Source organism: Pseudopipra pipra, chromosome 6, assembly GCF_036250125.1.
Source record: "Pseudopipra pipra isolate bDixPip1 chromosome 6, bDixPip1.hap1, whole genome shotgun sequence".
NCBI classification, from domain to species: Eukaryota; Metazoa; Chordata; class Aves; order Passeriformes; family Pipridae; genus Pseudopipra; species Pseudopipra pipra.
The window spans coordinates 58686668-58707074 of record NC_087554.1 but is presented as its reverse complement, the minus strand read 5'-3'; the positions used below and the strand labels follow the sequence as shown (position 1 = coordinate 58707074).

General features: G+C 43.5%; 1 protein-coding gene across 1 annotated transcript in view; it reads left to right on the top strand.

Annotated features, from left to right (window-relative positions):
- RHOJ (ras homolog family member J) overlaps positions 1 to 19985 on the top strand; it is a 62113-nt gene extending 42128 nt beyond the window's left edge. Inside the window, exons 2-5 of the mRNA XM_064659420.1 lie at positions 3149 to 3207; positions 8511 to 8675; positions 9764 to 9859; positions 11210 to 19985. Coding sequence (XP_064515490.1) covers positions 3149 to 3207; positions 8511 to 8675; positions 9764 to 9859; positions 11210 to 11356 — 467 coding nt within the window. The 3' untranslated portion in view covers positions 11357 to 19985. The remainder of the gene's footprint in view (positions 1 to 3148; positions 3208 to 8510; positions 8676 to 9763; positions 9860 to 11209) is intronic.
- The last annotated feature ends 422 nt before the right edge of the window (positions 19986 to 20407 follow it).

Here is a 20407-nt window from a genome sequence, read left to right as displayed (position 1 = left end):
GAAGTTTTCACAGGCAAAAACCATTTATTTTGACATCTGTTTTGCCTGCTTGAAAGTGTGGTGGAAATTTCAGCACCAATACATTAATCTAGGCATCGCTGTTTCAAGATCCAGGGATTATTTGATTTGCCAGCGTGAGCCATGTGGTCCCCACTGCATTCACAGCCAGGGATCCAAAGACAACAGTTTGCCTGTTGCTGAAGTTTAGCCAACAAGACAATTTTTCTGCGGTGGTAGCTGCAAACTCAGAGAAGTGATATGGACAGGAAGAATACCTTCTGAGGATGAGACAGAACAATCGACAAGAAGAAAGAAAATATAAAAGGTGGATGGGCCAAAGAAAAAGCAGGAGAAAAAAAGAAAAGAAAACAATGAAAAAATAAAAAGGAGAAAAAGAAAGAGATAAAAAGAAAAAAGATAAAAAATAAAAATATAGGACTGGTACCACACAGAAATCACAGCAGGGCCTGTAAGAGGCAGGAGAGGAGGCTATAAGGAGAATTAAAATGTGATATGCAAGCTGGGTAGACTTAGGGTGTATTTTTCAAAACGCCCTTGCATTTCTTAGTCCTTGTGTTTGGGAAGAGTAATGGGAGGACACTACCTATCTCTTTCTTCCCCTCAGCATTTCCCAGAGGTCACCAAGAGCCAAACTGAACTGCACAAACTATCAATCACTGCTCAGTGTGTGGCTCCACAGACCTGTTGCAAAATATCCACCGTGACTTCATGGACCACAAAACACAGATAATAGTTTAGGGGTTATATCCTTCTGGCAGCAGAGACAGACTGGTCCTCTACCAAAACAGCTTATCTCCAAACCATATTAATTACTGGAACAAGGCAGCAGTTTGTAGCCGCACCAGGGCTTTTTGCCAGCATAGCTCTGTCAGTCAGATGCCACCAAGAAAGAAACGGGCCAGCAAAGTTTCACAGCAGAGTAAATTTAAGTGCGACTTTTAAGTTTTTAAAACACTAAAGAGCAGAGCTGGTCTTTGCAAGCAGGACCCAGCTCAGTTTGGCTGTTCTCAGGGTTAGCCAGCAGGAGAGGCTGAACTGGATAATTCTAAACACCACCTCGGCCAGCTGAGCGTTGCAGCTGGAAAATTGCCTTCAGTTGAAGGGCACATTACATCTTCCCACAGCTGGTCCTTGAGCAGAGTAAAACCAGCAGAACGGGTCTGGTTCCTGCATTTCTTGGCACAGGGGCAGATTGGAGGCCGGCCAAGGTTGCAACTGGGAAAAAAATGCACATTTCCCACTGCCTCCAGTGAGCTGTGCCGGACCACCTGTAACCCCCACTGCTTCTGAGAGGGGAGCTAAGAAAAGCAAGCATGTGGTCAGTAAACATACACAGTTCATACCTCTACTAGGACACTCTGGGACTTCCCACACCACAAGAAATTGAAAACCAGGGCTGCAGGGAGGATTAGTTCAAATTACTTTATTCAAGTCAGGTTGAAGGAAGGGGATGGGGCATGTGGATTATCTCCTGTCTGCATTGAGACCCATCTCCCCACCCTGGTACCTCTTCCCTGGGCTCTTCCACCCTTGGGCATCCATGCTTAACAGCCAGCCCCATTCTGAGTTCCCCTGGGAGCTGCACATGCTGCCTCCTGAACTGGAGAGAGGGAGGAGGGGTCTCGGCCCCTTTCCCATCTCCTCTCTCAGTGCACATCACAAGGCAACCCCAGCAGCGGGTGAGTGCAGCCCATCCTGCTCTCATCAGCAAGTCTGGTCTTCACTGAGCCTTTGGTGCTTCCAGGATGTCAGGTTTGCTCTGTTTATGTGCTGGCAAAATCACTGTGTTGCTTTGCAAGCAAGTAAAGCTGCTGAATAATCAGCCTGTCCAGTCACACTGACAGAGGCTTCGAGGCTAAGAGATTTCAAGCAGGACATTGTTCCCCAGTGCAGGAGCTATTAAATTCCATAAATTGGTAGGTGCTTTTCTCCTGCAAAACTTTTATCGCTAAAAAAAATCAGCCAGAGCCTGTGTGATGTTTTCAAGCCTCCTCTTTGCCCAAAGTAACCATTACTCATTCCCAGACCTCATTAATTGCAAGTTGTGATCAGATGATGGGCATCAGTCCCAGCCCCCCTACCCCAGCCATAGCTCTGTGTTCATTCCAGCATTTTTCCCTCAGGTTTAAATAAAATGTGATAGTCCATATGCTGCAAAAATACCATTATTTTAAGCAACCTTCCTGATGAATGTTAAAAGTTCCTGTTGACTAATGGATGGAACTGGATTGTCCTTCTTTCTTTCCAGTTGAGAGGCAAGATTTAAACAGATTAACTGGTTAACTAAACGTCGTTAACCCAAATCATGTCCTTAACCCAAATCATGTCCTTTATACAAAATAACACTGGTTAAGAGATCAGCTAATAATGGGGTTCATCCAAAGATAATGAGAAAACATTTTTGTCAGTGTCAATGGGCTCAAAATGTGTCAATGGGCTCAAAATGAAGTTCAAAGTGAATTCTGCAAGAGGAGTAAATGTGCCAAATGTGATCAATAAATTAAGCCACGCTTTCCATCATTTGTAACAGAATCTGGTCAACTTCCCTGCACATATTAATGCTTCTCTTCCTTCTTGTCCTTCAACGCATCCACCACAGCCCCAAGTTCTAAGCACTGCCATTTTGCCTGCGATTGCCTGAAGAAGGGCAGGACAGGCTTCACCTCCACTGAGACCCACCAAACATCAGCCACTGCTGAATGCTCCATCATTTCACAGCCTGGAAGAAATAAAGTAATAAAAAAACCCTCTCAGTGATCCATGACAAACCTACCCCAATGCCTGTGGTGGGGAGACAGGAATTCTGTGCTTTCAATCCGTGGTGGTCAGCTGGTGGCTGAAGAGAGAGAAGCAAATGTTTCCTGTCCCTGATGGCAGCCGTGTGTGCAGCTCGTCACCCTTGCTTGCCTTTACAGATATAAGAGCTTGGCATAAAGAATTTGCTTTTGTTGTGAATTTAGGTTGCCTTCAATTTGGGTTGAATAGATGTGCTTGGTTTAGGATGCCCATTGTAAGACACGTGCTACTATGTTTAGTACAAGGGTCTATTGGCATTTTAGGACTAAAGCAGATAAAAATGAGGCCATTGACTTGTGCATAAACAACAACTCTTGTTTCTTCCTTTCAGTAACAGTGACTGTGGGAGGACAACAACACTTGCTGGGACTCTATGACACTGCCGGGCAGGTAAATTACTGCAAAATATTTATCATTTTCCTTTCCCATGTGCTCTTGTTTTGTGGGTTTTTTTTTTTCTTCTTCTTCTTTTGATTTGTTTTTTTGTTACTACCATATACTGGGATTTGTTGTTCATTATATTTGTGGGTTTGGGGTTTTTTTTAACAAATATTAACAACCACTTGTGAGCTGCAATGGTTGAACTGCTGACCTTCTCGTTTTCTACATTCCTTTCTACATTTCTCATTTTCTACATTTCATTCTGGCTCACCTATAAAACACACACAAATACATTCATCCCTGAGACTGAATTTCCTCTGAATGAGGCCGTTCAGCTTCCCATATATCCACCTTCTTCTACAAACATGATGTTTCATATACTCAGTGTTTTCTTACCTTTACCACATGGTGGCATTGAAGACACAGAGAAGTCCCAGTTCCAAGATCAGAAAACTAATATAATACAGCACCAGTCTATCAGTCACCAGCTATTGACTTTTTAAGTGGTAACCCAGCCAGATTGGCATCCATCCCACTATCCTTCTCCGAGGTCAAGGATGTCCATTACAGGGGAGTCTGTATCCCATGTTTACTTACATATAGAATGCTTTTACTGTCCATGGTCTGATATGGTGTGATTGCACCCAAAGTTTGCAGAATAATTCCACCCCCTGGAGAGGAGGAAAAAGTAATTCTCATGCTTTGCTCTGCCAGTAGAAGGGCAGAAGAAGGTTCAGGGAGCAACAGATTTTTGTGGTGATATTTCCTTCTCCTACCTCCAAGTGCCAGTGACAGGCAAAATAAAGAAAGAGCCACAATCTGCACAGAAACCTTGCAGAAAATCACCTGCTGAGAGGGGAGGGAGCAGGTTCCGGATCCTTCACACCCTGGGGAGGTTATAACCTGCATCCACCAGCTCCTCCAGTCAGAACTGGCACTGGAGCCAGCAGGAGAGAAAGTAGATTTGGGAACTTTACTCTCTCTTGTTTCCGCTAACCCTGGATGCAGGGCTTTGCTTTCATGAGGAGCACTTCTTGGCTGTGCTGGTTTTGGCCATGACTGACTGCTATGAAATGCACAGACAATACAGAACCAGAGTCTCCTGTCTGCAAAAGGCCACTTCTTCCAGAATATACTTTGCAGCAGTATGCAGAGAGATCAAAAAACCCACACCAGAACTGACTGTCACTTCCAGAAAGCCTGCACTCAGCAGGACTGAGGTTTGGATGCTCTGGGTTTCACTTCCTTTAATTTTATTCCTATCATGTTTCTGAAGGCAGCAACACTCATTTCATAGTTAGCTTGGTGGCCCTTAAAGTCCACTCATCCATTCTATTGACATGGCACAAACAGAGGATCCAAAAGCCAGTCCCAAAATATGACCCAAGTCCTTGTTCCATGTCCAAAGCCTGTTCAATCTTCTGTGCTCATAAAAACAGAGCTTGGAGCATGTGTCACAGTCCAGCAGACCTGCAGAACTTCACAAGTGAGACTGGAGTTATATTCACTGCTCAGTCAGATTTCACTCAGTGCCTTAATATTTCAACTTGTTCTGTAGGGCTGACAGTTCCACCTGCCACCAATTTTCTCAGCAACACCTCCTCTTGTTTGTCCTCCTGAGCCAGAAGGAACATTAATCTGTCTCTTTGACAAACCTCACCCCTCCATCTATTCCTCCACATCATTTTGCCATCTCCTGCTTCAAACTGACCGGATCAACACCTGCCTCTAAGCCCTATTTCTAACTTGTCAGGCTCATCTCCCTCCCAGACCTTGGTCTGGAGGACGTGGCCATCTAGTCCAAACTCAGAGCATGAATCACTCCTTGATGACTAGATTGTGTCTCCATGGAGGCTGGAAGGATGATGCTTCCCACATGCTCCAGCTATAACGACAGATCATCTGGGTTGTTTCCTCCCTCCTTCTCCTTGTGTTGTGTGGCTTTCCAAAGGCATCAGTGTGAAGTCATAGCCAGAAATAGCCCCTGACATTACGATGCTATAAAACATATGCTAATGAAATAACAATTGGAAAATTTACTCCTGCAGCAGGACCCTCTGTCAGCCTGAAGGGAGAGCTGGCAGAGACCCCAGATTTGGGGTATCTGGTTTTCTATATCCCTGGCACAAACAGTCCTAGGAGGAAAAAAACTGGTCTTTTTGCCCCAGGCTGGACTCAGGTGCAAAAGTGCTTTAACGGAATGTATTTGGCAGCAACATTAAAAAAGCCAGTTTGGGGGTTTTTTGGGGGGCCCCAACATTGTTGAGCTGATGGCAGCAAAAGAGGGGAGGGAGCAACACTAGTCAATGCATCTCAGCCCTGGAAAGTCACAGACAGTAACTCAGCAAGGCCAGGTGTGGCACTGACATTTCCATGCCAAACCAGTGGTGTTAACTGGGAAGCCTTGTGCTCCCTGAAGAGCAGGCAGCACAATGCAAGCAGGAGCGAGGAAAATAAATTATTGATCAGCCACAGCCCAAGCCTGTGAGGACTCACGTGCCTTCCCAAACACACTGTCACTCACTGCAGTACCTCTGGATATGCCCCTTACCCATACAAATGTCCAGTCCCTTTTTTATGCTATTTATTTGCTTGACTTCGACCATCTCTGACTGAGAAATGACACTGTAGTGCCACAGTCCAAGGTGTTATAGCCTTCTCCTGGAGAGCAGGTACGTACAGAGACAGACAACGTCCTTGTCTGATGTTGTTTGGAAGCTGGTGTCAGCCCACAGACACAGGAGCCCAGATCAACTCTTATCCACAGCCTTTGTGTTTTAACGTGTCTGTGTTTCCATGTGCCCTGGTGGGAGACAAGACTTCTGTTACGTGACTTGTGGCTGTCCCTCCTTACAGTTTATATAATGTTCTGTGCTGATAGCTCAAATCAAGAATGCTCCTCCTTAAAAAAGGATTTTCTAGGGACTCCAAAGGAACAAGGAAAATAAAATTAAATGTGTGCTCCTGTAGCTGTCACAGCCAGGCAGAGCACTCATGGCTTTAATCTGTAATTTTAATGGTACAGTAAGTTCCATCCCATCTAAATATGCACGTCTGGAATATTGAAACTGTCTATATTTAGCCAATTTCTTTCCAAAAAAATCCTAAATGAGGATTTCTTGAGGGCTTGCTGCCATCGTGTGGCTGGTTCAGGAGCCTGATTTGCAGCAATTAAACAGAAAATACAGAAAAGGCTTTTGCCGGTATCAGTCTGTGTTGGCTGAGCCACAAACATACTTAATCTCAGGTTGGATCTTCTGGATTAAAGTAACTTTCCCTAATCAGGCCAGGCCTTCCTAACACACAATATTTACATAAAACCTGTTCATCTCTGTGATGCAATTGCTCTGTTGATCCCATCCCATCACTTTGCTTCTATTAACTCCTCTGCTGGGAGCTGGGTGACATCTCCAGAGCCTCATACACATCTCCTTTCACCAACCTTACTTCTTCATGAACTGCAGCACTGATATTCCCACAAACATCTCTGAGGGTTTTTTCTTACTATACTCTGAACATGGAGAATCCACTTTCTTTGGAGGTGATATATCCAGAAACACCTCCTCTTTTCTTGTAAAACCTTCTTCAGATCAACACTTTCTATGCCACTGGAAAGACAGACATAGGTCAGCTGAAAAATACTCTGGCTTTACCCCAAATACTGTGTCTGTGAGGGCTGGAGGTAGTAACTGGGAATTTACTCTTCCTGTCAAAGTGGGCTTGGGACAATGAAGATTCAGTTTAACAAAACAAAATATTTTGTTTGTGTTTTAGGATGCTTCTTTAAATTTCTTAATGAGACAGAGCTACATTTGGCCTCATACTTCCTTTCAGAATAAAAAAATAAGGTTTTGGATGGTTTTTTTAGAAGCAGTTGGAGAAGACTCTTTTTACATAATTCATGAGTATATTTTGGAAACTAGTTTCCATTCAGAACTAATATGGGTCAACTTATGACTGTATAGTCAGTGAACAAAATACTTCAGAAAGAAGATTTTCCAGTCTCAACTCAGGATTAAACCCTCTCATTTGTTGACTCATCCACAGCAAGGCAGAATTAAGGCTGAACTAAAACACCATCTCATCTGGGCACACACTGATATAGCCCTGCATCACCTTCTCCTGCAGGACAGAGAGCAGCTTGTATTGCTCCTGCCCCTAATGTGGTTTTTTTCCTACCTAGAATAAAAGTTCTCAATTCTAGGCAACAGCACCTGGGTGTCTTTTTTTCACCCTTTTATTAGCTTTATTTCCTTTATTAACTATTTAGTAGCTGCAAAACAAATCTGCAGCCGTTGAGTTTTCATACAGTTAAAAACAAAAGCGACCAGACTGCAGAGATTTGAGACTTGCCCAGAATGCAGAAACTATAAACTGCAGATCTAGATCTCAGTCAGGCTTGACAGCAGCATGTATTATTGTTTCCCACACTCCAACTTTGTGTTCTTTTCCCCTTTCTCGAACCTGGACCTCCCAAAAAGGCCTTCAAAACAGATGTATCCCCTTCAAAAAGCATCTGTTTCATTGCACTCAAACTTTCTAGCAGGTTTCATTGAACAGTACCCACCAGACACAGCTACATATGCTCTCAGTGTCAGACTACCCCTTTCACATGCTTGCTCTCAACTTCTCAAGCCTGAAAACAGACTTAAATTCCTCCTTGAAACTCAGCTGTCAAAGCCAGCTCATGACACAACACAGCTGTGCTTTGAGCTGTTTGAAAATTTACCCTCTCTGCTACTAGCCCATAGAGAAAACATCTCTCCTTCTCCTGTCCATGGCCCATGGAAACACTAAATCTCCCACAGTGATGTACCCAGGCACTACAGGCTGGATTTGATCTGCTTTCAATTGTCTTCTGCTGACTGACACATTGGTGCAGCGGACTGTGATGGTACCAAATGCACTAACATTTAACATTTAGCCTCTGCACCATCATCTCCATGGATAATACACACCCAAACAAAACGTGTTCACAGAATCGAAGAATGATTTAGTTGGAAGAGACCTCCAGGATTATCTAAATCCAACCTCCCTGCCGTGGAGGTGGACACCTTTCCCTAGACTAGGTTATCACAGCCCTGTCCAACCTGGCCTTAAACACTTCCAGGAAGGGGGCAACTTTCAGCTCTTTTGGATAAAGATGTTGACAAATCAGCTCCCCTATCTCACAAAGGGTGGTTCCCCCCCCAGCAGCTACCTGAAGGTTAGAACTGTTGAACACTTCATCAAGTGCCAACGTGGAGCCAACACAATGCCCCCATCTGCTGTCATCCCCACCTCATAACACTCTTGCTGTTCTCCTCTGGCAGGAGGACTACAACCAGCTGAGACCCCTGTCCTACCCCAACACAGACGTGTTCTTGATCTGCTTCTCAGTGGTGAATCCTGCCTCCTACCACAACGTCCAGGAGGAGTGGGTGCCTGAGTTGAAAGTCTGCATGCCCAACGTGCCTTATGTCCTCATAGGAACACAGGTAATTCTTCTCCTGAGCACTGTGGGAGGCTTCAGGGAGAGGGTGATCCTACTCCACCCAGGGGTGGCAGGAGGCTGAGCTCTGTGAAAAGGTCTCCTATTGTGAATGTCTTATGTGAAATGTAGCCAGATTTTCCCATTGGAGGAAAACTCAGGGACTGGGAATGGAAACCAACATGCAGATGTCTGGACGGGCAGAACTCATTTCATCTTTTTATTCAAATGTATATTAATGTAGCAACAAGGCATAAATACCTATAGGGAGAAAAGATTTCATACAGGCCTTCAGTGAGGGGAAAAAAACATCAAAGTCTGTGGTTAAAAGCAGAAGCTAAACTTCAAACCAAATTTTAAGAATGGGAATAATTAACCAAATGACTTAGAGACATGGGAAGGAAGTAGCCTCCCTTCATGCTTTTACATCAACATTGCAACTAGTGAACCACCATCCTGCTTGTGTTATAATGATTGTTAGACTGAATGATCAAACCACTTTATTTTGGTCTTAAAATCTATAAATTTATCAATCAAATAAAAATCCCTTAAATATGGGTTTGCTTCCAAGACACAGAGCGACTAGAGAACATGAGAGCAGGGATACAACTCTCTGGAAAATGCCAGAACACTGGAGAGTAACCTAAGCCAAGTTAGAGAAACAGATCAAATTCTGGTCAAAACCAAAATCTTCATGCCATAGGAAAGGTCATTCATTCAAACACTGGCTTTGTTTTCTAAACTGGAATAATAATCTGAAACACCCATTTAAAAATAAAAGTATTACCCTTTGGATCACACACTCTGAAAATGGATGGGTTTGAAATGCCAGAATACTTCACTTTGATGTTTTCCATGGAAAAAAAGGATTTTGTTTCAAGTCAGTCAGACTGAGCTGTGTCTGTCTGGCCTGTCAGGGTGGTTTTTGGTGATGCAGTGCAGGGTTGCAGCAGCCTCCTCTGCCAGTAGGGCTCAGGCTTCTCCCAACACTTTCCAAGATGCACTGGGAGAGGACAGATGCCTTTATCTGGGTCTGTAAAGCTATGAATATCTGCCTTAAGAATTACAGCACAGAGTTTGTGTATTTTCTACTAGATTGATCTCCGGGATGATCCCAAAACTTTGGCACGGCTGCTTTACATGAAGGAGAAACCACTCACCTACGAGCACGGGGTGAAGTTAGCAAAGGAGGTAAGAGCTTTTCCTGAGGTCCCATGAAATCCACTGATCACACTTTTCCACTGGGTTTGTTTTATTCAAGGTGAACTTCTCCAGGGCGTGTTGGTGGTCCTAGACAGAGATTAAAGCCTCTGTTCAAGCAGGCTGGACCCAGGCACTCATTGCAACCCCTGAGCCTGCACTTCTGCTGCCATACCCAGCTGAATCAAAAAATTGTACAACATCCTAAGCTGGAAGGGACCCAAAAAGACCATCGAGTCCAGCTCCTGGCCATACACAGGACAACTCCAAAAATCACACCATGTGCCTGAGAGAATTGTCCAAACATTTCTTGAATTCTGTCAGGCTTGGTGTTGTGACCCAGCTCTAAAGCAAAGCATCAAGGTACACAGGGCAGCAGGTGGCAAATGGGCATCAAAACAGATTTTACTGCCTATTTTACTTAAGTCAAGTGTTTCCTGTTCAGGGTTCTGCCAGGGGCTGCATATGGCAAACCCCTCTCTGCAGCCACCTCACGTCAAACTCATCCCTATCCCTTACAAAAGCACAGGCAACTTGATTCTCACTTATCCTTTGCACCTCAAGCAGCAGAGAAGGTATTCCCAAGGTTTCTGTGATATTGCACCTTTCCCCCAGGAATGTAGAGGGATAAAAGCCCTCCCCAAGCCCTGGAATGCAGGATTCTGGACCCCAGCCTTGTCCACCTTATATGGTCCCCTTGCTGTTGTTGGCCCTGGCCCTCAAAGGCCAGCGAGAGCATCCAACAGCAGAACAAGATGAGTAAGCCACAAGGTTGCTGAATAAGCTGAGGCTGCATTCCCAGGCCACTGTGTGTGTTTGTGTCATGCCAGCATCCCCAGGAGAATCCCATCTTAAAATGATGCTTCCCTGTTCCCAGAAACCAGCTGGAAGTCCTCACCAGGTAACAGCTCCCTGGCATTGGAGGAGGAGGCAGGACATAAGAGTGACAAGTCAGGGGAGAAGAGCCAAGTATATGAAGGGGTTCAGCATCTCTTTGAAATAAGTGTCTCTTTGAAACCTTCCCCAGCTGCACAGGCAGGAGGCCAAGCTCCTGGTCCAACTCCCTCTGGAGAGCTGTGCAGGGAATTCCTGCTCCCCATTATGCGCTGTGGCGAGAGACTTTTGTTGATGCTTATTCCTGCTCCCTTGCTCAGGATGACCACCTGCCTTGTCCCTTCATCTCACAGGCAGCCAGATATAAAACAGACAATGGCCTGACCCCCTTTCTAAAGGTCTTGGCTTCTCTCTGAGACAGGACACATGTGTGCATAGAAAGATGCTGGAACAGTCACTTTGTCTTTCCCAGCAGTGGGTACTCCACTTTTTCCTCTTCTCTTTCAGATTGGAGCACAGTGCTATCTGGAGTGCTCAGCCCTCACACAGAAAGGCCTTAAGACTGTCTTTGACGAGGCAATCATGACCATTTTCCACCCCAAGAAGAAGAAGAAGCGCTGTGCAAAGTGCCACAGATGCTGCACCCTCGTGTGAAGTCGCTGGGAAAGAGAAGCGAGCTGAGTTCAATGAAACCAAGCAGGTTAGAAAGGCAATGAAGGTCACATGCAACTGAAATGGGGAACATGACCAGAAAAGGGTCCTTCTTACCCAAATACAGGAACCCTCCATTCTGTGAAACCTCCAAGCTGTATCACACTAGGCCAACTCATGTCTCTGTGCTTTCCTAACCCTCCAGAGCTGTACGTAGCCTGTTCCCACTACTACAGACTGAACCGAGCCAACAGAAACCAGGATGCTTGCTCCTGCCTGGGTCTTCACCTTAGGAATAAGGTGAAGGTGGCATGTGGCTAAACAAAGAATTAAAGGCTGTGAAAGAAACAGGAGAAACTCCATTTGTGGCCTTAAGTAAGAATTGATCAAAATTAGGAATTTGCAGTACTTAGGAATTAAATCTAAATTGACTGAAAGCACGTGGAGATCTGTAGAAGTCTAATATGTAAGATATACACCATAGGTAGGATGTACTTTAAAATTACTTTTCTTTTATAAGACTTGCTATCTAGTTCAAGAGATACTTTAGTTTGTTCAAACCACATGGAAGCAAAGGTGGAGTGATTCCAGTTTATTTTCACTTAATGGTGAAACTTCACAGCATCAGGATGTTGCTGCACACAAGCTACCAAAATGGACCAACATTTACCTCCAGACTTAAGGAATGTTCTTATAACAAAAAAAAATGCAAATAACTGTATTTTTACAGGAGAACGTTCAGGCTGAGCCATGTTTCCATAAGCTGGGAAAGGAAGAACAGAGTTGTAGCATTAATGAACTGAAACAAAGAAATTCTGCCACCAAAGAACGTTGCCCTAGACCTGGAATAGCAGCATGGAACAATCTCCCTTCCAGCTGAGAACATGAACGAGACACATTGCCATGGCAACTGAGAATTTACCTTATAGATCAGCTGGATTTCTACATCTCACCCAACAGCCAAAAATAGCAATAACCAAAAAGCCAAAGGTCATACTGACTTTAAGTGCTTTAAGGTGATCCAGTTGCCTTATGACTATCTTTTTTTGTGGAGCATTTCTGTAAAAAACCTCATCAAAGTGATTGCAAACGTTGACTTATTGTAGTTTCCCTCCTCCCTTTGATTGCTTCTTTCTTCCCATTTTTCCATCTTCAAGGAGAGTGATGCTTTATTTGCAGCATGACTTGCAGTCCTCAGGAGTGAACTTTCCCATGAGTGGCAAATGACAGCCAGCAGCATGGAGATGGGAAGTCCAGCCCAAAAGAGAAGGGAAGATGCCTGTGAACTCCCTTTGCTGCTGGAGAACTCCCTTTGCCTTTTTGCTAAAACCTCTCCAGAGATCCTGTAGTTTTGCACATCACAGCAACACAGGCACTCAGAGGTGAACTCAAAGCCTATCTTGTTATTTGCAGCTGCCTTCGGGTACCTGGGCAGTGCCATGAGACTGTCTTGTTATGGATTTCATTCCCCAAACAGGAAACCACAGTACCAGCACATACAGATTTGAAGGTGTCTGATGTAACTCCTTGCAAAAGCAGTAGCCAGCATTTCCAGAAGTGCCTGGAGTGAGAAAGTACCAGTAGTGCACCCTCCCAGCCTGGGGTCACGTACCCTGTGCCCCCACACACCCTGTCCTGTAGGACTGCCAACCCTCTCGTCTCTGGAAGCACAGCAGCTGAGTACACACATGTCACCAGAAAAGCTGGTGAACTACAGACTTGGTGTTGCTTGGAGTAATGAGTGACTTCAGCAGGACAACAGGAACTGCACCCTCAGCACAGGGAAGGGGCCAAGTCTGATGCAGTGCCCAGTCCTGCTGTCATCGAGGCTTATGGATCCAAGCTCCTCCTTTAGCACAAATTCCATTTCATAGAATCATGAAACAGTTTGCAATGGAAGTGACCTTAAAGATCATTTAGTTCCACCCCCAATTTACCCTGGACACCTACAGAAACAAGCTCTGACACATTTCTAGTTATAAATCAGCAGTTCTCTCTGACAAAAGCAATCACACTCAAGGTAAATGCCTTGTTGCTGTTACCTGATGGCTTCCACTCACCATCCCTTTCCCACTGCACACAAACATGGATGAAAGCACAGCTGTGCTAAACCAAAGGCAGACAAAAGAAAATTGTCCTCACTGCTGGCTTTTTTTTTGTGCATATTTTATGTTTGCTTTTATGTTTGTTCCCAAACATTTACTTCAGATGGCCTAGCTGCTAAAGCCCAGCTCAGAGGAAGGACAGTGCCAAAGCCCAGTGCAGGGATCTGTGCTGTGCCACAGAGTTTGTTGCCATCCCCAGGCAGAGCAGTGAGTGTTCACCCCACCAGGACACTGGCAATCAGCTGAACTGTAACGTGTAAAGAGATATTAGGAGAGTATGAGGAGAACTAGGAGTGGATTAAAGAAATTAATATTTAGGTAATGGTTGTTGGCTTACAACATGACTAGAAATCCACTGAAACCAAAAAAAAAGCTTTCAACACATTTCAGAGAAAAAAATATATCTTCACTGTGTTGCCATTTACTTCAGTGGAAATAAATTAGGGAAATTGTTTTAGCTCATGTAGGTTGCTGTAGAGTCCATGTACAAGTGTCTGGTTGAAGTAAGTGAAATCTGGTTTAGCTGGAGCACAATGCAAGCACTCAGGTTGGAGCTGCCAGGTATTCTTAGAGCTTCACAAAATGCAGAGGAAATAGAAATCTAGAGTGACAGCTGATCTCATCATAACATAATGAGCACACTGCAAAAGCACAATATAACATGTCAGCATGCATTAGGGAAAGCCACAAATAATCAAAGGGTACTTCTGTGTGCCACTAAGTACCAGGGATAGTTATTAATACTAATTGGATGGCATAGGATTGAGAATAGAATCAAAAATCAAATGGGATTTGAGGAAAGCTAACTACAAAATATATGGTGATGTAGAAGCTAAAATGCTACTGTCCTAATGTGTTAATCTACAGCACCCTGAACACATCATTGCATGGAGAAAGTAGATAGAAAAGTGTTAATATGCATACAAAAATGTTAAGGCTAACCAGGGGTTTATTTGCACTTAAAAAATGGAGCATATCAAGTTTGTGAGGCACTAAAATTTCAAGTTTTTCAAGCTGATCTTGACCAAAATTTGACATCTGGGAGCTGCAAGGGAGGGAGAGTGATCACAGTCCGCTGAGAAAAGGCCTCTGCACTCCATTTATTTTTAATTTTTCTTCCAACAAAAATAAATGTTTTAAAAATAGCCATGGTTAATGCAGGTCCCATAAACGTTATTGCTGTCTTAGGTTACGTACACACACTTGTCCATGGAATGTGGCACTTACTTAAGGATCTGCCCTGTTACACTATTATTTTGGGGTTGCAGAGCTACCACAGGTCAATAGGCTTTAGAAAGGGATTGTAGGATGTAAGGAGATTCATTGACTCTCTGGCAAGTCATACCTAATACCTTCTCTAAAAGCCAACAGATGGTGTGTGAACAGGCAGCAAAGCTTATTTTCAGAAATATCACAACACCAGACACAGTGCAAGCACAGGCATAAGGCCACAGATATAAACTCGAAGTTATTTTCAAGCGCCATTAGTAACAAGGAAAGAAAATCAATACAGGATTGCCAGGTGGAAGCAGATGGGTTTTCTCACTGTAAGATGAGCTAGAAATCAGATCCCAATTTCACCTTCAAAGGAACACAGTTAAGGAGAGTCATAAAGGTTATAAACCATCCCTGGAACCTATTCGACAACATCCTCTTATTGCAGCTGATGTCAAAACCTTTCTTGACAGACCTGCCTTTGCTAATAGTCTCCTGTCATTTCAAAAGCACTCACAACTTACAGGAAACCTGCTAGATCCTGTAAAACCCATCTCCTTTAGCCTCTTCTGAAACCATAATGTTCTACCAGGAGTTCTTAACCTGAAGTTCCAGTTCCAAACAGAGTTCCTAAAGTATTTTCATGCAAACTCCTGCAAGGAGATATTAGAGGTATTACGTATTTGAGAGATATCTCACACAAAACCTTATATCATATATCATCATTAAACAACCCACAGATGCCTCTGCCCTCCAGAGCCCTGCAAAAACACCAGGCTGGTGGAACTGGGACAATCCTGCCACTTCCAGCATGACTTGAAGGAGGTCCCACAAAGACTTCCACAGTTTGTCCTGTGCCTCCCAGAGCTCAGAAAACCTGGGGAGAATACAGAAACAATGCTCCAACCCTACGTAGGTCCATCCTTGTTTGTTCAACAGGATATACATCCCATGTACTTACATCATCCAGGAGTGGTGGTGAGCAGTTCTCAAGATGAGCTCACCCTGGTTCTCCTATGTGCCATATGGTCCCAGGCCTTCTCTCTAATATAAATAACTACTGTTACAGTAATGTATAGCTTAGAGAGAACAACCAACTACAAGCTCTTGCCTCTCATTGCCTTGCATGAGGCAGGATGTGAGTCTTTCCCTCGATATCCACATGCACTGGTCCCGATAAAATTATTCTTCTTGCTGGTGGAAACTACAGAATTCACTCCAAGTCCAGAATGACAATCAAAACAATCATTTCAGCAGCTGACATTGATATTTCTCACCTTTTTTGTCTTTCAAAGCACTGTTTCAATTCACAATAAACACAGAATTAAATATACTGCTGCATCTTGACATGAAATAACATTATTCCAAATACTTTTATTAAAGAGACAGATTTTGGCAGTCTTCCTCCTGCAGAAGAGAATCTTACTTCACAAGGAACTGTCTCCAACTTCCTCATTTCTCATTCAATCCCACTGACACTGCTCATATAAAGGAGGGAGGCTGAATATGGCCATTGTGACCTGCCCTGTAGTTAACCTACAACAAAATCTCTTCCAGCTGCTCTAGTATTGGTGGCCTGTGTTCCACAAAAAGCCATGGTTTTCCATTCCCTGCACACTCTACAAGTCACTTGGTCTGTCATGCTAAGCACCATGATCTGTGGGGTATCTGCCATCTCTAAGGAAGAGTGGTGGAGAAGAACCAAGAAATGGGTTGGGAAAGGAGAACCAAGAAATTAGTTGGGAAAGGAGAAAAGCCTTGGCCGTGCTACCACACAAACCAAGCGGGACTCCCCCATAAACAGTCACTGCATTACAACTCTCATCAAGAGGCTGAAAGCCACACCAAGGGTGGGAAAACCACTGTAGCAAACAGAGAACAACAGGGAACAAACATTTCTCTACAGGTGACTGTCTGGATGCAGTGACAAGGATGCATGGGCTTCACTTCCCATCGACGGCAAGCTGTTGAGATCCCATCCAAGATATTGTCCCAAGACTCCAGAGATGCAAACTGAGAACCCTTTACAGGAGCTTAGAAAAACGTTGCAGAAGTCCTTGCAAGCAATTTCTGTCGCTGCCTCCCCTCATATACACCTCTGTTGCACCCAGCCTCACATACAGCAGTGACACAGTGGTTGGTCACACCAATGGTATCTGTCCAGCAGGTGCATTTTCACTGTGCAAGCTGCCCTGTCCTCACAAAAATCACAGAATAATTTTGATTGGAAAAGACCTCTAAGATCATCAAGTCCAGCCATCAATCCAGCACTGCCAAGCCCAGCACTAAGCCACATCCCTAAGTGCCACATCTATATGTCTTTTGAATGCCTTCAGGAATGGTTACTCCACTACTTCCCTAGGCAGTCTATTTCTCCCTTTAATTCAGATATTTAAGATGCCCATCTGCTTTTATATCTTGCTTACAGCCCATGACTTTTTCTGTACCATTTTTCCCCAAGTGGCACAGCAAATACCTCTTGATTCACCGTACTGGAACTTCATCTGGATTAAAAATAGTTTGCAGTGGCATCACTCTGTCTCAAGCCAGGATTGTTTAAAAGCACATTTGTCTTCTCCAGGAAAGCAATCAACATATGCTCATGTTGGCCCTGGGACCATTTGTTCAACAAACAGGTAGAATGCAGGAATCTGGCTGCACATGCCTTTCTCCATGTATTTTCCTTTCCCCTGAGGAGAATTTGTAATGTGTTTTATCCCACATAAAAAAAAGCAAATCTGGAAATAACAGAACATTTTCTTGATTCACAACTCTATAGGACTGGAGGAGCATCTGCTGTGACAGGAGGTGAGCATGGAGAGACCTACGTCAAATAACTTCTAGACACATTTGAGCTCTATGTAAAAAATGAAGACAAATTTCCACTATAAATGTTTATTTTCCTCTTCATGAATAAAGACCATCTGAAAGCAGGAAAAAGCCTCCCACTGCTTTCGGTAGTGGCTTGTGATCTCAGCTGTCTTCACCTATCAAAACAAAACAGGAACAGGAGTATTTTTGCATCAAAAAGTTGGGACAAAATCACCAATTAGAAGTCACGAATGCAACAGAATCACATCTACACTTCTGCTTTGGAGGAGAGCTGCAAAATCAGGGACCAGAGTCACAATTAGTCAGTTTGATCCTAAAACTTGAATTTTATTTTAAGGTGTTAAGGGGACGCCCATAACTAGAATGAAAACAAAACTTCCAATTCTCTTTTCTTTGTTTCAGTTAAAGCTTGCAAAAACATGGGACCATGAATGTATTTTTTCTGGGCAGTTCCAGGAACCCCACCAGAACAGCAAAAATAATCAGATGCTCATTGTAGAAAGAAAATGATCTCACAAACTCATATATCACAGAGCAAGAAGCAAAAACCATGTGAATTGCTGTCAATAGTTAAAAATCTCTAGCTTTGAAAATGTTGTAACAAAAAAAACTTTGAGCCTGATCCCCACCCCCTTCCAGATTGTGCAGAACATAATGCAGGGTTTGGCTGCCTCTAACTATAATGTTAGGGTGGGATTTTCAAAGATGCCGTATTTTGGCTTCATTTCAATTCTTATGAAAGCAATGGAAAATTTCAATGGGGTCCACACATGGCTCATGTGGAAAACGTTTGAGAGTCTTTATATTGCCTCTTTTTCTAACCTTTTATTTTGGCCAACCAAGCTTTGAGCACATGGACACACTGAGCCAGGTCCAAGAATCTTTTATACCTTTTGGCTGCTGGTTGTGGACTCCTGAAAGGAGATGGGGCATCTGGAGACTTTGCTGATCTGATCTTTGGAGGCTGGATTTGAAACTCTGTGTTCCTATCACTACTAGGCTGAAGATGAAAATAGTTACATTAACAGTGTAATATTCAAGATAAATGGTTTTCCTTGCTGAGTTTGATACTGCACTCCTTGCTGTCACTTAATTTCATCTCATCCCATTCAGGATGCCAGATTCAATTTGATTTTGCCAAAGATCAGTTTGAGCTCTCACTGATATCAACTCTGGTGAATTTTGACTTTGATCAGAGGTTAATGAACTCAGAGTAAACAGTTGTCACCACTCTACAGTTTCCAGATCTTCCAACACAACAGCTATTTGTATTGATAACATATAGAAAATTTGGTCTCATGCCTGTCAAAGAACTTTGGGTGTAAGACATACCCATAGTATGACTGTCACATCATCTCTCCCAATACTTCACCCCAAAAATAGGCAGCTGCTCTATTTAACTGCATTACAGACCCGGCAGGCACTGAACTGCCTTGTCAGTATGGAGTAAATGAGCCCAAACTCTCCCCAAACTTGCAAATATTAATTCATTAATAAGCAATAACACAAAGTTATGTGAGAGGCGAAAGACATTGGCAAAGTCTTCTTCACTCATGAGCAGAAGTGACCTAAGGTGGTGAGCACGGGTTGCCAGGTGGGAAATGCTACAGAGCAAGGCAAAGCATGTTGTCCATGCTTCCCCAAAAATTATGGATTGAGCCTGGTGAAAGGGCTCAGAGGTGCCTCTGTGGAGTCACACCAGGATACCTGGAGCTCAGCAGCACCTTGGAACTGGGAGGACTTCAAGGAAGGCTGCAGAGAGGAGCAGGGAGAGGCAGTGCAATGATAACTGAATCCAGTTTAACCTGTTATGATGTTGATGCACTTGTCAAATACAGGCATTTCACTGCACAGAGATTCTCTGCTCCCCTGAGAACACAAAGACAAGGAAATTTCTTTCCCTCCTTTTTGTGTTTACTTTATAGTGATACTCAAAAGTGTTCGCTAAGCAATGCTTAAAAGTAACAGTGCAACGAGTTATTATAATTGAGTTTGTGAATCAGATGTAATGACCTCAGCACAGATCAGGACCTAATGCATCATCAGTCAGATCTCAGCCAGCTGAGAAAAGGAGTCATTTACTTGATGTGAGCAACTGAATTTTTCTCTCTTGAAAGTTGCTGTGTGCAATACTGCTGGAATCTGGGGCTGGTGAAACCAAAGGATGAGCACTAAAACATTATGTCTGACTTTTGAGTGATATGTCTTCTTTTTAAAGATTAACCAAATCTTCAGAATTCACGTCAAAGCAATACAATTTCAAACCAAGGAAATTCGGTTTTCCAGCGATTTTGTTCTGCATAGTTTAAAAATCATGTAAACAGTATTAGTTTCCTATTTACAGCACATAATTCTGTACTCTTTTGTTTATCCTCTTTTAAACATGTAATTACTGTATATTGTAATGCACATTAATATCGTCTATTGTACATAGTTTATTTTAACAAAATAAATGTATTACTAAGTATTTTGACAGCATCCTTTTGAGAAGGTGTGGTGTGTGGTGCTGTGTTTATTTTCCCAGATGCTGATCACATATACACCTTTCAGGACTTTTCAGGTAGGAAAAACCTGTACTAACATACAGGGCTACTTTTGGATTGTCCTGAAACCACCTGCACTTTCCTGCAGAAAGTCAAACAGGAGGTGACACAGCAGGTTTGTTTGGGGCATGTTCCTCTTGGGAAACTGTTGCTTGACCAAATCCCCTGCAGCCTGGAAACACAGAAAGGTGGAAGTGTGGGAACTGCAGTTCTGGCTCCCTGATGGCACATAGCCTTTAGCTTACTCTGGTCCCAGGGTATCCCTCAGGGACTGGCCTGGAGATAGTTAGTTCTCCATTCTCCATCAATATTAAGGTGGTTGGTTGTTGCTCTGTCAGTTAAAATTTCATTTTGCTTTT